This window comes from Hipposideros armiger, unplaced genomic scaffold, assembly GCF_001890085.2.
Source record: "Hipposideros armiger isolate ML-2016 unplaced genomic scaffold, ASM189008v1 scaffold_388, whole genome shotgun sequence".
NCBI classification, from domain to species: Eukaryota; Metazoa; Chordata; class Mammalia; order Chiroptera; family Hipposideridae; genus Hipposideros; species Hipposideros armiger.
The window spans coordinates 629593-642448 of NW_017731738.1; the positions used below are offsets into that span (position 1 = coordinate 629593).

Sequence of the window (12856 nt, forward strand, 5' to 3'; positions counted from 1 at the left end):
CTGAGCTGCCCGGCTTGTGCCCCGCCCGCTGGCCCGCTAGCCCGTCCGTTCTCCCGGCGGCTCTCGGGCTCCGGCCTCGCCCTCCCTTCGGCACTCTCTCGGCCACTTCCGTCCCCGGAACGTCCCCCACCCGCGGGCGGCGCCCTGGACCCGCGCTGGTTGCGGGGACTGCAGGAAGCTGCTCTGGCCCCAGCTCTCGATGCTCGGGAGCGCGCTGAAGTCCGTCCGCCCCTCCCCGGCAGGAAGCAAGGGTGCGGCGCAACCCCGGGAAAACGCCCGAATTAAGCCGGAGCGTTTTCTAGTCTCTGATCCTTTCTTTAGCCTAGCTTGGGGCAAAGGCGGAGCCGGTTCCCCAGAATGCCAGCCCTCAGGGTGTGAGGAGGCAGCAGGGACCGCCCCTGTATTTGCATAGCTCCCGGGACGTGGCGCGGTACCTAAGCCACTTCCGCGTTAAAGAGAACTTTAAGTCCCGGAATGCTTTGGGGTAGGCGTGTCACTTCCGTTGTGTTGGAAGCTGCGGAGAGTCGAGTCTCGGTGGCCCCTGTAGTTTGAGAGCAACGACTAGTAGCTACGGGGAAAGCCGGCCGAATAGGGACTAGCGGATAGGTGGGGCCGACTGACAATCGGTGAGGGTCGTGCATGGGGCTCGGGGTTGGGGCCAGGTGGAAGGGTGCACTCCTGCGCTTGTGCCCATTCTTTCTGTAGGTGTCCCATATGGCGTTGGCGTTGGACCCGAGTGACCAGGACCTATTGGGTTTCCTGCTAGAGGAAAGTGGAGATTTGGGGGCGGCGTCCGATGAGTCCTTTGAGGCTCCACTGGACTGGGAGTTGCCCTTTTCCGAGGTGGGTGGGGGCTCTGAGTCGGGGAGGGGCGGGGCGGGGCGTTCATGAGGCCTGCGACGGTGATAGGTCAAGGCCTGTTAATTTGAACCCTGTGTAGGCACTGAGCGATTGGGACGTAGAGGATTTCCTGAGCAGCCTGCCGAGTTTTCCAGCATCGTTGAACGTTCTCAACAACTCTAACCCCTGTCTTGTCCACCATGATCACAGCTATTCTCTCCCACAGGAACATGTTTCCATAGATCTAGGTGAGTCTGAAATAAGTGAATTTTGAGCGGAGGAGAGGACTCATGAACCTGGCTACTCACTTTCCCTTTTGCAGATAATGGGAACTATGGAAACGAGGGGGCCCAGATGACTCCCCAGCATGTAGAGGAGCCTGCAGAGCAGGTACTTTCTTTACTGGAGTATTATTCCCACATTGCACGGGTGCAGACAGGATTCCTCATTCCTCTCTGACACCCGTCTTACGACTCTGCCGCCCACCTTTCTGTAACCCCAGGAGATTGTTAGGCTGTTACTGACGGATGAGGAAAAGAGGCTATTGGAGCAGGAGGGGCTTACTCTGCCAGAGACATTTCCTCTCACTAAGGTAAGACTCCCATTGGTGGAGCAAAGGCAGGGTTGAGTCCCAAGTAGGCCAATTCTGTTAATTTATCAGTAACTTGAAAAAGGACTGAAGTGAGAAATTTAGCAAATTTGCTAATAGGAAGCTGGGGGATGTAGTTGATATGCTGGATGCAGGGGCAGATCCTGGTTTTGTGGGGCTTATACAAATTTTAGTGTTCTTTGTAAGAAAGAATTCAAAATTATCAGTGCATCGGTATGGGGACTTGGAAAGGACTGTGCAAGGGGCTGTGACACTTCGATTTCACTAGGTGGATTACCGTATCTACCTAGCTGAAAAGTAGAATTAAGTTTTAGAGTTCATCAAGGCTGAACTAGGTATAAGAATAAATGTAAAAGCTTGAGTTTTAAAGTTTTAAGCAGCAATGAGTGGCAGCCTTACAAGCACAATATTGTGATACTGTGATGAAATCAATGTTCATTGACAGAAAGATTAAAAGAATTTCTTAAAAGTACACGATGAATCAACAGTGTGATATGGTTACTAAGAAAGTGAATGGGGTTTGGAGGCTGTATCAATAGAGGTGTTGCCTCTAGAAGGGCAGTGACTATCCTGCTCTCCTTTATACTGGTTAGAGCACATCCTAGTGTCAAGTTTTGAGCCCAGATCTTTGACAGATAGTAAAATGTAAAATGACACTGTCCATCCTGAGGAGATATGAGTTAAAATTTTTGCCCCCGCCCCCCAAAAAAAAACCAGACAAATAAATCGCCCAGTCTTTACTCTGAGGAAATGTTGAGTATCTTAAAATATTGGTTGTCAGGAAAGTCATGACACACTTTTGCATTGAAAAACAGAGAAAAATACATCATGACTTTCCCAACGACCCAATAGCTAAAGACCATTTGTTCTGTATGGTTCCAGAGATTAGGTACGAGGTAAGTCCAATGGATAGAATTATAGAAACAGATGTTGGCTCAGGATAGAGATTAATTTTAATTAATAAAATTGTTAAAAATGGTCTGGCTTATGAGGGCGTTAACACCTGGTCCTCAGAGGCATTCAGCCAGAAGCCAAGTGCCTGTTGGTCAAAGAAGCTGTAGAAGGGATTCCTGCATTGAGAAGATTGAACTCAGTTGCCTTACAACTAACTGTTTGGTCCAGTGTTCCTCTGATGATACCCGTTCTCCCTGTATTCTCTCAGATGGAGGAACAAGTGCTGAAACGAGTGCGGAGGAAGATTCGAAATAAGAAGTCTGCTCAAGAGAGCCGCAGGAAGAAGAAGGTGTACCTGGGGAGTTTAGAGAGCAGGTATAAACAGGAGAGGGACTCGGGTGGATGGACAGAAGTAGCTGGAAGTGGTAGGTTTTTGAAGGGAGGATACAGGCCATATCCTCCCATCCCTGTTATTTCCCTAGGGTCTTGAAATACACAGCCCAGAATCTGGAGCTACAGAACAAAGTACAGCTCCTGGAAGAACAGAATCTGTAAGCAACTCTCTAACATCAGTCTCTTCTCATCCCTCCCATTTAATGCCTTTACTCTTTCCTCTGCTCCATATTTGATTTCCAACTGGGCAGCTCCCACATGCAAAGTCTGGTTATATGGCCTTCAGTGGGTCTCTGATTCTAAGATGCTCACAGTATGGGGATTAAATTTGCCAATAACTAAGGATAAGTTAAGTATCAGGAAAGACAAAAGGAAGAGAGTAAGAAAGACCTCACAGGGCAGATGGTATTTGATAGTAGATAGGATTACAGGGGGTGGGTGGGAATAGGGAGCATTCTAGGGAGAGAGAGTACAGCACAGTTCAGTCTGGCTGGAACCCTAACATAGGTGAGTTGGGCCAGAAGGTAGAGAATGTAGGCTGCTTGGTGAGATTTATGTGCATAGCTAATTAGGCAGTATAGAACCACTGACTTTGTAAGAGTTTAAGTCAGGGCAGGGCAGAGGTGTGTATTTGTTTTAATGAGGAACTTTAGGCATTTTGTCCACAGAGGGGAAGACATTTGCAAAAATAGGACAAAAAGAAAGAGCTTCTGGGTCTCTTGTATACACAGGGTATACATGTTATTAAACTTTTTCTCCTGCTTAAAAAAAAAAAAGAGGACCTAGTGCACAGATGGAGGGGTGCCCTTAACAGGAAGGTTTCACTGTATCTCAGGGTGCCAGGTGAGGGGCTGCTCACTGTCCTTTCTCTCCTAGGTCTCTCCTGGATCAGCTGAGGAGACTGCAGGCCATGGTGATTCAGATATCAAACAAAAGCAGCAGCAGCAGCACCTGTGTCTTGGTGAGGATGGTGATGGAAGGAGAGATCCTTCTCTCAGTTGACAGGAACATGGGTACAATCCAGAACCCTTCTTCATCTCCCTTTCCTGTGTTCCAGGTCCTACTGTTCTCCTTCTGTCTCCTCTTTGTACCTGCTATGTACTCCTCGGACACAAGGGGGAGCCTGCCACCTGAGCATGGAGGTGAGGCTTGAGGGTGCCATTACGGGGAGATCAGGGGGAAAAGCCTGGCCCGCTCCTGAAGTCTTTGTCTCCTCAGTGTTATCCCGCCAGCTTCGTGCCCTCCCTAGTGAGGATCCTCATCAGCTGGAGCTGCATGCCCTGAAGTCGGAGGTACCAAAGGACAGCTCAGACCATGAGCTTCAGGCTCCTAGCAACTCTTGCTGCCTGCTCTACAACATGCCTCAGGCTCCTGGCACAGAGCCTCCCCTGAAGTTGCCACTCCCTGACCCCTTCTCAGAATCCCCCTGCCCAGGTCCCATACTTCCCCTGCATGCAAATCTCACAAGAGAGAGGGGATGGCTCCCAACCCATAGCCCCATATCTGTTATCTTGCAGGGCAGATACTCAGGCTAGGTGTGAGGCCTAAGGCCTCTAGTCTGTGTCCAAGTGAAAAGGAACAGGAGAGGGCTGGTCTCAGCTCCTGTGCTGTCAGGAAGCCTGAGGGCTCAAATACACCACACTTAACCAACTTTCTGGGTCTTTTATTTATATCCATGTATGTCTATTACCCCGTGAGTGGGCCTGGGGGAATCAACTGACCTTCTTGAACATTTCATGCAGTGAGGGGATGGGGTGAGGAAAGAAATAAATAAGTGATTCTGATGCTTGGGTCACCCTCAACCCCTTTACTGGCGTGGCTGGGTGGGGAGAAGGGAAGGGGCATGATTGTCCTGGTGGCTCAGGGTTGCAGGAGACTTGGGGAGAGGGAGGAGTAAAGGCCAGGCTGGAGGCTGGGCTGTTAGTACCTCCCTCCCACAGTTCAGAGGGCTCACTCTGGGCTTGGGGTTGCCATGGCTTCCTTTGGTCCAAGTGTAGGCCCTGTGTTTAGTCCTGTGCCCTGTTCGGCTATTGGCCTGGAGGCCTTTTTATGCTGCTGCTGCTGCAGGGCCAGCTGCATGGCCCAGATGCTCAATGGCCGCATGTAGGCCAGAGAGCGGAACACCCGCTGCTGGCAGTATGCCTCCGGGGTCTGGAAGGCCAGGCCCAGGCGCTCCCACACAGTACGGTAGCAGCCTTCAGCTGTCCGGAAGCCCTCCCAAGTCAGGCCCTGTAGGAAGAGATGGGAGTCACATTAGTTGGCAACCCCTGAATAGCCACTTCAGCTGGACAGATGGAGACAATGGGGTCTCTGACCTCAGGGAGTTCCCAACTAGTGGGGGAGATAAACTTGACCCACAGGCAGGAGATGGAATGCATGCCAGGGCAAAGGGGGAGGCTTTCTGGGGAAGATGGCACTGGGTTAGGCTGTAAAAAGTTTGGTGGCTGAGGAAGTATGCTGGGCCAAGTGACAGATGGAGAGCTGGGGAAGGGAGTGCATTACCTCCTGGATCATGGTAGCTGCCAGCCCATAGACCACGCCTACCCAGACTTCATCAGACTGGACACTGGATCTGTCAGGGACACCATGGGGCCGCATCCCATTCACAGCCCCCATGGCCCCTCCTGCAAAGGCCTGGACATTGAACTCAAAGATAGTTTGGAGAGCACGGACCACATGTGGGGTAGGAAATACCTAGAGGAGCAAAGGCAGAAACACGGTCTCTTAAACTTACTTTGCACCTCCAAGAAAAACCCATGTTCCTGGTTCCTTCTCCTAGTCTCTCACCTCAGTGTCTCCTTCTCCTAGGCCACTGGCCCTCAGGAACCACTGGCCAGCACACTGGTCAGACATGATGCTACAGGACTGAGGCTGAGAGCTGCAATCATAGTTGTAATAGTGGCCTGGAGTGGAGGAAGTACAAAGTTAAGGCTCCTTGGTCCCCATAGCTATCTTAAGATTCCTTAGGATCCCTCAACTCACCATTCCACAGCAGTCTCTCATAGGCTTCTTGGCCCCGGCTAAGGATGGAAGAAAACTTATCCTGGACGTCCCGTGTCCCACACAGAGCAGACATCTGGACCATCACAGCCACAGCTGCCAGCCACAGTCCTCCACAGTAAGCGCTAATCAGGGACACAGGTTTAGGGGGTCAGACTGGCAGCTCCAGCCACTCCCATGCAATACAACAGGCAATGGGTCACTATTCTTTCAGCCCACAATCCCTGGGTTCCCAGCTCCCCACCTCAGGTCCCCTGGAAATCCCTACCCCCCAACCTGGGGCCTGTGGTGACCCATGCATCATAGGTCTGGTCTGCATAGCCTCCATTTTCAATGAGTCCATCTTGGTCCTTGTCAAACTTCATTTCAGACTCCATCACGGCCTAGAGAGGGACCAAGATACTGAAGACCTAGATACTAAGGAAAGACAGTAGCCAGCTGGGCTCTCCCTAAACGCCAGTCAGGCCCCTGGCACACTGACCACTGTACATACATCCCTTACCAGACACACGGGCCACATGTCCCTCAGGAAGCCCTGGTCACCCGTCAGGTAATAGTCCCGATAAACTTGCAGCACAAATTTTAGATTCAGGTCCTTCCAGTCCGCAGTGTCATGGATCACATATGCATTGACGCGATGCCATGGCTCGTCATCTGTGGGAGAGAATGGAACCTGGTTCGTGTGCACTGGTGGGTAGGGTAGAGGGTGCAAACGCTGAGGAAGGCAAGTTGAGATGGAGGGACTTTTACCCGGGTCTCCAACATCATGGGGGATGACGTTCCTCCTTTTCACAGGTGCCATTACCCCACTCATCAGGTACTGTCGCCATGTCAGGTCCTCCTTGAGTGTGGCCAGAGCTGGGGGAGCAGACACACGAGTTGGGCAGGGAATGGGCAGGCTTGAGGTGGGGCAGAGACGTGTATGACCCCAGAGGGGAACCAATACACAGGATGTAGATATGTTTGGGAGGCAAGGGGAAGAGAGTCTGAGGGACCATAGAAGTTCAGAGCTTTGGGGAGCTAAGAATGCAGAAGGGGCACAAAAGAGACCCTCACCCATGTCATACTGGAGGCTGAGCTCGAGTTTGGGCCAAAGCATGATGAGGGCGAAGGAAGCGTAGAAGTGGACATCATATGTGTTGTACATGCGATATTCCTGGCCTGGAGCAATGAGGGAGATAGTGTTGCCAGAACTCCTGCTTCCCCTTCGAATACCCCTCCCTAGCTTGTCCAGGGATGAGGATGGGGCACTGTTACACTCCATACCTGCCACTTGCCCCCTCATCCCAACCAATACTCTGGGGTAGAGAAAACCTATCATTCTGCCTGATGGTAGGGCACTCACTGGCCTCACAACGGTCTGCCGTACCACAGCCCATCAGCAGCCTGTACCTTCAAGGTAGCCAAAGCGACCGTACTCCTGTAGGATGGGGCGGAGCTGACACATGTTCCCCCCCAACTCTTCCAGTAGGGAGTTCTCAGGAACTTCCAGCCATATTGTGCCTCCATCAGCCAGGAAGTATAGTTCATTGAACAGTGCAGATTTATACCAGGCAGGCAAGGATCTGGGGAACCAGGAGGAGAGAACAGTCTCATGAGTTGTGAACCTTCCAGGAAAGGAAGGATTCTGGGGTTCAGCAGAGTGGGGGCATCAAATGAATCCCAGCCCAACTCTGCTGACTTTGGTGGGTGGAGTGATTCAAGGAGTCCTAGTTGGAATAGGAGTGCCTGCGAGAAAGGCAAGAGATGGGCACCACTGGCACCTGTCGTCCAATACTGGGCTCTGCCAAGCTGAGATTCTCTCTTCCCAGTCTGCATATCGACACAGTGCATAGTGGCTAAGGGCGGGTGCTGCATCACCTTCTGAGCCGAAGAACCTCGTGTACCGCCTGCGGTGGAAGGAAAGGGGAGGGTGAGAACACGGGCTCTAAGTCAGAGCCCTATAGCACCTTGGATCCCTGTACTCTCTCGGTCCCCTCACCTGCAGTAGACCTGGCCTTTAGCTCCAAACATGATTCTGGGCATGTCCCAAGCCAGTGAGAATTCCAGGCGGCACTGTCCTCGAGGTGGCAGCTTGCTTGTAACACACACAGCCCCAGCGATGCCTACCCCTTTCTGCGAGGGGGCGCTTTGGCCTGAGAAGCACAAGAGAAATCAGCACAGGTACCGCCTTCATCCCCAGGATCCCAATTATGGGAACAAGGTCTATTCATTTACCAGGCCTCCCACCTTGCTCCCCAAACAGGGACAACCTCTTTCCCACCACCTCCCTGTTAGACCCCCCATCACCAGCGGGGGAGTCCAGCTGTCCATCCTGAAGTAGATCCTGCCACACCTGCTGCCCAGCGCTGTCGGGGTCAAAGGCTGTGAAGTGGGTAACTGTCGTATCTGCCTGTTAAGGGGCCAAAGACTGTGAAGGAAAGCGCCACAAGTACACTGGCTTCTGACAAACTCTAGTTCCTGTTACATATTCCCACCTCCAAGTTCTAGAGCAGCGGTTCTCAACCTGTGCGTCATGACGCCTTTGGGGGTCAAACGACCCTTTCACAGGGGTCGCCTAAGACCATCGGAAAACAAAAAGATATTTACATTACGATTCATAACAGTAGCAAAATTACAGTTATAGAGTAGCAACGAAAATAATTTTATGGTTGCGGGTCACCACAACATGAGGAACTGTATTAAGGGGTCGCGGCATTAGGAAGGTTGAGAACCGCTGTCTAGAGGCTTAAGGGCTGTGGTGAGGGTGGGACTTGGGCGTTGAGGAAATGAAGAGACATGTGGGATGGGGGGGTTGGAGGTGGGGCTCAGGGACCAGGCTGAGGGTAGGGCTTCGGGGGCTAAGGTCTAGGGCAGGCTGCTCCATACCGTGAGCCGTGCAGCCACAGCCATCGTGTAGGGATTTGGAAGGGTCGGATGATGCAGCAGCAGCCCCTGGACTGTCTCCCCATCATGCTCCAGACAGAAGGGCTCATTCCACAAACCCCCTGGGACATCATCTCCACCTCCCAGTCCATTCCGCATGGAGAACATGATGGACACATCCAGGGCTTCGTCCCCTTCATTTTCCACATCCCACACAAAGACTCCTACAGGCAGACTGCTGTCCTGGGAACAAAACATCAGACTCAGATGGTCCCAGTGTAGCCCCTCCTGGGCCCACTCCCTAGGGACAATTCTCAGTATCAAGAACCTGACTCAAAAACTCCCAATATATTCTCGTCTTCCACATGCATCTCCCCACATTCCCAGGCAGGCTGTCTATTGTGAGACAGAACAATTGGGCAGAGATGCTGGGAAACCATGTAATATTCATGCTTCAATCCCTTCTTTCATAGGTCATGGGATTTCCAGCAGAGACAGACCCCGGGGAAGGGAAGATAATGGAGGAAACACAGAAGGGGAATCTCACCTGGTAGTCATGGGGCAAGATGGGTGTGATCTGGCGGCAGGTGAGGGTGACATTCTGGCCAGGAAGCTGATAGACAGTCCAGGCTCGGGGATAGAGGGCGTGGTAGAATGCAAAGTATCCACACAGGCCCCAGTTCCAGCTGCGCAGGACGCTTGGGCGCTCCACAGATAGGACTTGCTGATACACAGTCTGCCCTTCCCGACGCAAGCATACTGTGAACTAAACCAAAAAGGAAGATAGGCTAGAACGGGGTAATCCACAGGCACCTCAAACTAGTCTCCCTCCCCTCAAAGTAGCTCCTCCCTGGGGCAGCTGATTAATTCAGTTGGTTAGAGCGCAGTGCTCATAACACCAAGGTTGCCGGTTCGATCTCCACATGGGCCACTGAGCTGCACCCTCCACAACTGGATTGGGACAACTACTTGACTTGGGGCTGATGAGTCCTGGAAAGAAACACTGTTCCCCAATTTAAAAAAAAAAGAAAAAAAAAGCGCCTCCTCTTCCAGAGCCTACAATGGTTAGTTACCATTGTATCACAGCCTCTCTCACCCCCCAGGCCTTTCCCCCAAGCTCACTCAGTGAGTCACCTCCAAGTCCAGCCTCCTTCTCCATCTATCTCCCAGGCTTCCTCTCCCTTCTCACTACTGTGGTCTTATTGTCCTAACCCAAACCTTCTCCATCTCTGCTTTTACCCTCTGCCCCTTCTCACTTGGGTATCAGAATCCTTCTTACACACAAATCAAGATATGTTAATCTGTGTGTACAATGTTTCAGTGACTCCCCATGGCCCTCAGACTAAAGTTTAAATTCTGCTTGGCTTTCAAGGCCTTCTTGATCTGGCCTCTCCCTGCCCATCAGACTCATTACCTGTTCAAGAACCTACATTCTGGTCATATCAGATACTTACGGTTCCTTGAGCAAACATTTCCCTCTCCATGCCTTTGCTCATGCTCATTCTCCATCTAGTAAAACCCCCCATCCTTTAAGGCCTAAGTCAAATGCCATCTCCTCTCCTCAAGCAGTGAGCCATTCTTCTGTGTATCCCCCTAACCCTCTAGTCTAGCATGTTATAATGAACTTATTTACATTCTGACTCCCTGATTGCTCTATGGGTTCTTTGAGGGCAGGGACCCTCTCTAGTTCACTGAGGTCCCCCTCTCCACCTATGGCTCCACATTGGAGTCAGGCAGAGTTGGCATGTGCAGGGAGAGAATGGGCAAAGATGCAGCAGTGTCCCTTTTTTCTTAGTGTACTATCCATCCCTCTCATTCGGGCACTGATGTGATCTCACAGTTTCCATTTTCTCAAAGTCCTATTCCCCTTGTAAAAATTTATGTTGTTGGAATACTAGATAATGGTTAAGACCAGGGGCTCTTAACCACAGAGAGAACTGGTTCTGAACCCCAGCGCTTCCATTTACCAACCATGTGACCTTGGGCACATTACTAAACCTCTTTGGATCTTAGTTTCTTCATCTGTAAAATAGGCACAGTAATGATGATGCTGAACTTACAGGATTGACTTTAAATATTAAATATTATATAAAACGCTTAGCACATGTTAAGCATGCAGTAATTACTTTAAATGTAGAGTCACGATTCTGGAAGGCATTCCCCTCAGGATACCTAAGGGATGAGCCAGAGAGGAAGCTTGGGGCATTGGGCAGGGCTGTAAAGCCAACTAGGAAGGGCATTGTCATTAATGGATTCAAGGTCTGCTAGTCATTTTTCCTTTGAAGATGAGCTGAAAGCTGGAGGCATCCCTCAAACAGTAAATAGGAACTTGGTGGACAACTCAACCTGAGAGGACACTAGAGAGATATGATGAAAGGTAGATCCCAGGCCTCTGGCAATCCAAGGTCCAGGTGTGAGGAAGGAACAGAGGGAAAAGTGAAGCTTCAGAAAAGGGAAGAAGGCTTGAGCTCTCTGTCTGGGAGAGGAAGGGCTCCCCAGGGCCTCAGTCAGAGAGACCTCCAGAGGAGTGATCGCCAGCAGAGGAGCTGACCTCTGGCTGAGGGCTGCCAAATCAGGGTGAGCAGTGGGTGCTCTATACATCTCCCCCTCCGCGTCCCCCCATATATTTGTAGACTTCTGGTTTTGTTTTCCCTTCTGGTCCTACTACATGTTCTTTCAACCAGGTTAAGTGACCTAGGAATTCTCTGCACTCTGTGGCTGGGTACTGCTCAGCTAGTGGAGCTGGGGCAGCAAAGTAGGTCAGAGGCGTTTACTTGAGGGGTGCCAGGGCTGTTGACTCTTTCAAGGAACGTGTGCTCTGTCTCATTCGTCTAGTACATCCTAGCACAGGACTGGGAACATGGAAAGCATCCTGAAAGGACTTATTGGACTGAATCATGCGCACATCTAACTGCCACATCCTACACTAGCAAAGAGGCCCTTCCTGGCCTGGGGAGGTCCTTTCCTGGACCTCTCCTCCACCTCTTGGCTCTTACTTGGTCAGCGATGACTGTCCGGTGTTGGTACATGCCAGGATTAAGCTGCCAACGACAGAACTGGCCTCTCCAGCCTCGGGTGATGGTGCCTCCTCCGATGCCACCCAAGGGACAACCTACAGAGAGAGTCAGGATCATTACTGGGGCATGGGGAGAGGCAAACAAGCCCATTTCTCACTTGCTAGACTATAAAGATGGGTTCCTCTAAAAACCATGGGAATATCAAATCAACACGTTGTACATCTTAAAACTTACACAATGTTATATGTCAATCATATTTTCGACAAAGATGGAAAAAAACCCTTAAGGGATAGGGGCAGTGCAGCTTGCCTAAGCTGGAATCCTCTTTGCCTAGCTCTGCGTAGACCTGGAAGCTGGGCCCTGTCTGAACAGGGCAGGGCTGGAGTGACGCTCACCATAGATCTGTCTCAGGGGCACAGAGTTGATGAGATCGATGAAGGGTTTCTTCTTCTCCACCTGGGTCTTCCGGTACCACCACTGCAAGTACCTAAGGAGCAAGAGGCAGTGTGAGAAGAGGCAGCGGGTAGTGCCTCCTGGGCTGAAGTCACCTACCTCTTTCTGGACAGCCATCTGTGATTTCCCATTAACTGTCCCAAGGACCCATCACCTTTGCTTCCAAACCTTTCCTCTTTTCGACTTGTCTCCAGTTCAAGGCCCCCTCATCTTCCTAGTCACCCCAGCTCACAGTGTGGAACTGTCCTTGTTTCTCCTCTATGTTCTCCTCAAGTGCTTTCTGGTCTTTCCTCACCTCTAGCTCCACTACCACGGCTTTAGCTTATCCCAGGAGCTTTTGTTTTGAGGTCTTGAAAGGGCCAGTTACGGTTTCCTGACCTACAACCCCTCCGCTTGCCACAATAGGCAAAGGCTGCTGGGATAACTTTCTTTTTAAAATGTTTTTTCTTCCTGATTATGAAAGGTGAAAATTAGTAGAATATAGTAGGTGGAAGGGGGGGGGGAAATCCCACCCACAGAAAACCAGTGTTTACATTTTGGGGTATTTCTTCTTCTTTTTTCTAAGTTCAGGATTTAAACTATAAGCTTTGTGATTCTGCTCTCTCATAATACCCCAGGAAAGTCTTCTAAAAATCCCAACATTTTTCTGGTCTTGTCACAGCTCTATATCCAACAGTCATATGATTCTGTTTGGGATTCATTTAAGGTTCTCACATCGGTCGCAGACCATCTTCTGATCCTAACTTTCTACAAATTCCCGTTCAGGGTGGATCCTCACTAAGCA

General features: G+C 50.9%; 3 protein-coding genes across 7 annotated transcripts in view; 1 reads left to right on the top strand and 2 right to left on the bottom strand.

Annotated features, from left to right (window-relative positions):
- Nucleotides 1–292, bottom strand: part of TLN1 (talin 1) — a 31868-nt gene extending 31576 nt beyond the window's left edge. Inside the window, exon 1 of one of the 2 annotated variants that reach the window (XM_019663281.1) lies at nucleotides 1–114. The gene's annotated coding sequence lies outside the window, so the exon portion shown is untranslated. The other variant, XM_019663283.1, reaches the window with a different exon arrangement.
- Nucleotides 200–4387, top strand: CREB3 (cAMP responsive element binding protein 3). Of its 2 annotated transcripts, none has more exons than XM_019663289.1 (10): nucleotides 200–606; nucleotides 706–843; nucleotides 941–1088; nucleotides 1163–1230; nucleotides 1343–1432; nucleotides 2613–2719; nucleotides 2827–2895; nucleotides 3614–3698; nucleotides 3795–3879; nucleotides 3956–4387. In XM_019663289.1, exons 2-10 carry the CDS (start codon nucleotides 715–717, stop codon nucleotides 4270–4272), a joined length of 1098 nt encoding a protein of 365 aa, XP_019518834.1. In that variant the 5' UTR covers nucleotides 200–606; nucleotides 706–714; the 3' UTR covers nucleotides 4273–4387. The 2 variants fall into 2 exon arrangements, with proteins under 2 accessions (XP_019518834.1, XP_019518835.1); XM_019663290.1 differs by having other exon boundaries at nucleotides 507–626.
- Nucleotides 4386–12856, bottom strand: part of GBA2 (glucosylceramidase beta 2) — an 11745-nt gene continuing 3274 nt past the window's right edge. The window contains exons 2-17 of one of the 3 annotated variants that reach the window (XM_019663284.1): nucleotides 12015–12106; nucleotides 11599–11714; nucleotides 9150–9368; nucleotides 8606–8845; nucleotides 8027–8129; nucleotides 7719–7872; nucleotides 7501–7626; nucleotides 7130–7302; nucleotides 6794–6898; nucleotides 6488–6595; nucleotides 6240–6391; nucleotides 6014–6120; nucleotides 5720–5862; nucleotides 5525–5640; nucleotides 5240–5431; nucleotides 4386–4966 (exon numbers count right to left, since the gene is read on the bottom strand). In XM_019663284.1, the coding sequence (XP_019518829.1) occupies nucleotides 4688–4966; nucleotides 5240–5431; nucleotides 5525–5640; nucleotides 5720–5862; nucleotides 6014–6120; nucleotides 6240–6391; nucleotides 6488–6595; nucleotides 6794–6898; nucleotides 7130–7302; nucleotides 7501–7626; nucleotides 7719–7872; nucleotides 8027–8129; nucleotides 8606–8845; nucleotides 9150–9368; nucleotides 11599–11714; nucleotides 12015–12106 (2425 nt within the window). In that variant the 3' untranslated portion in view covers nucleotides 4386–4687. Of the gene's footprint in view, nucleotides 4967–5239; nucleotides 5432–5524; nucleotides 5641–5719; nucleotides 5863–6013; nucleotides 6121–6239; nucleotides 6392–6487; nucleotides 6596–6793; nucleotides 6899–7129; nucleotides 7303–7500; nucleotides 7627–7718; nucleotides 7873–8026; nucleotides 8130–8605; nucleotides 8846–9149; nucleotides 9369–11598; nucleotides 11715–12014; nucleotides 12109–12856 lie in introns of those variants that run through there. The other 2 variants (XM_019663286.1, XM_019663285.1) reach the window with 2 other exon arrangements.

Bases quoted from the DNA above. Each gene is read 5' to 3' on its own strand.
- CREB3 (XM_019663289.1), top strand. From the start codon at position 715: ATGGCGTTGGCGTTGGACCCGAGTGACCAGGACCTATTGGGTTTCCTG. The intron at 3,699-3,794 runs GTGAGGATGGTG...CCTGTGTTCCAG, and splicing joins GCAGCAGCACCTGTGTCTTG to GTCCTACTGTTCTCCTTCTG. The intron at 3,880-3,955 runs GTGAGGCTTGAG...TTGTCTCCTCAG, and splicing joins CCTGCCACCTGAGCATGGAG to TGTTATCCCGCCAGCTTCGT.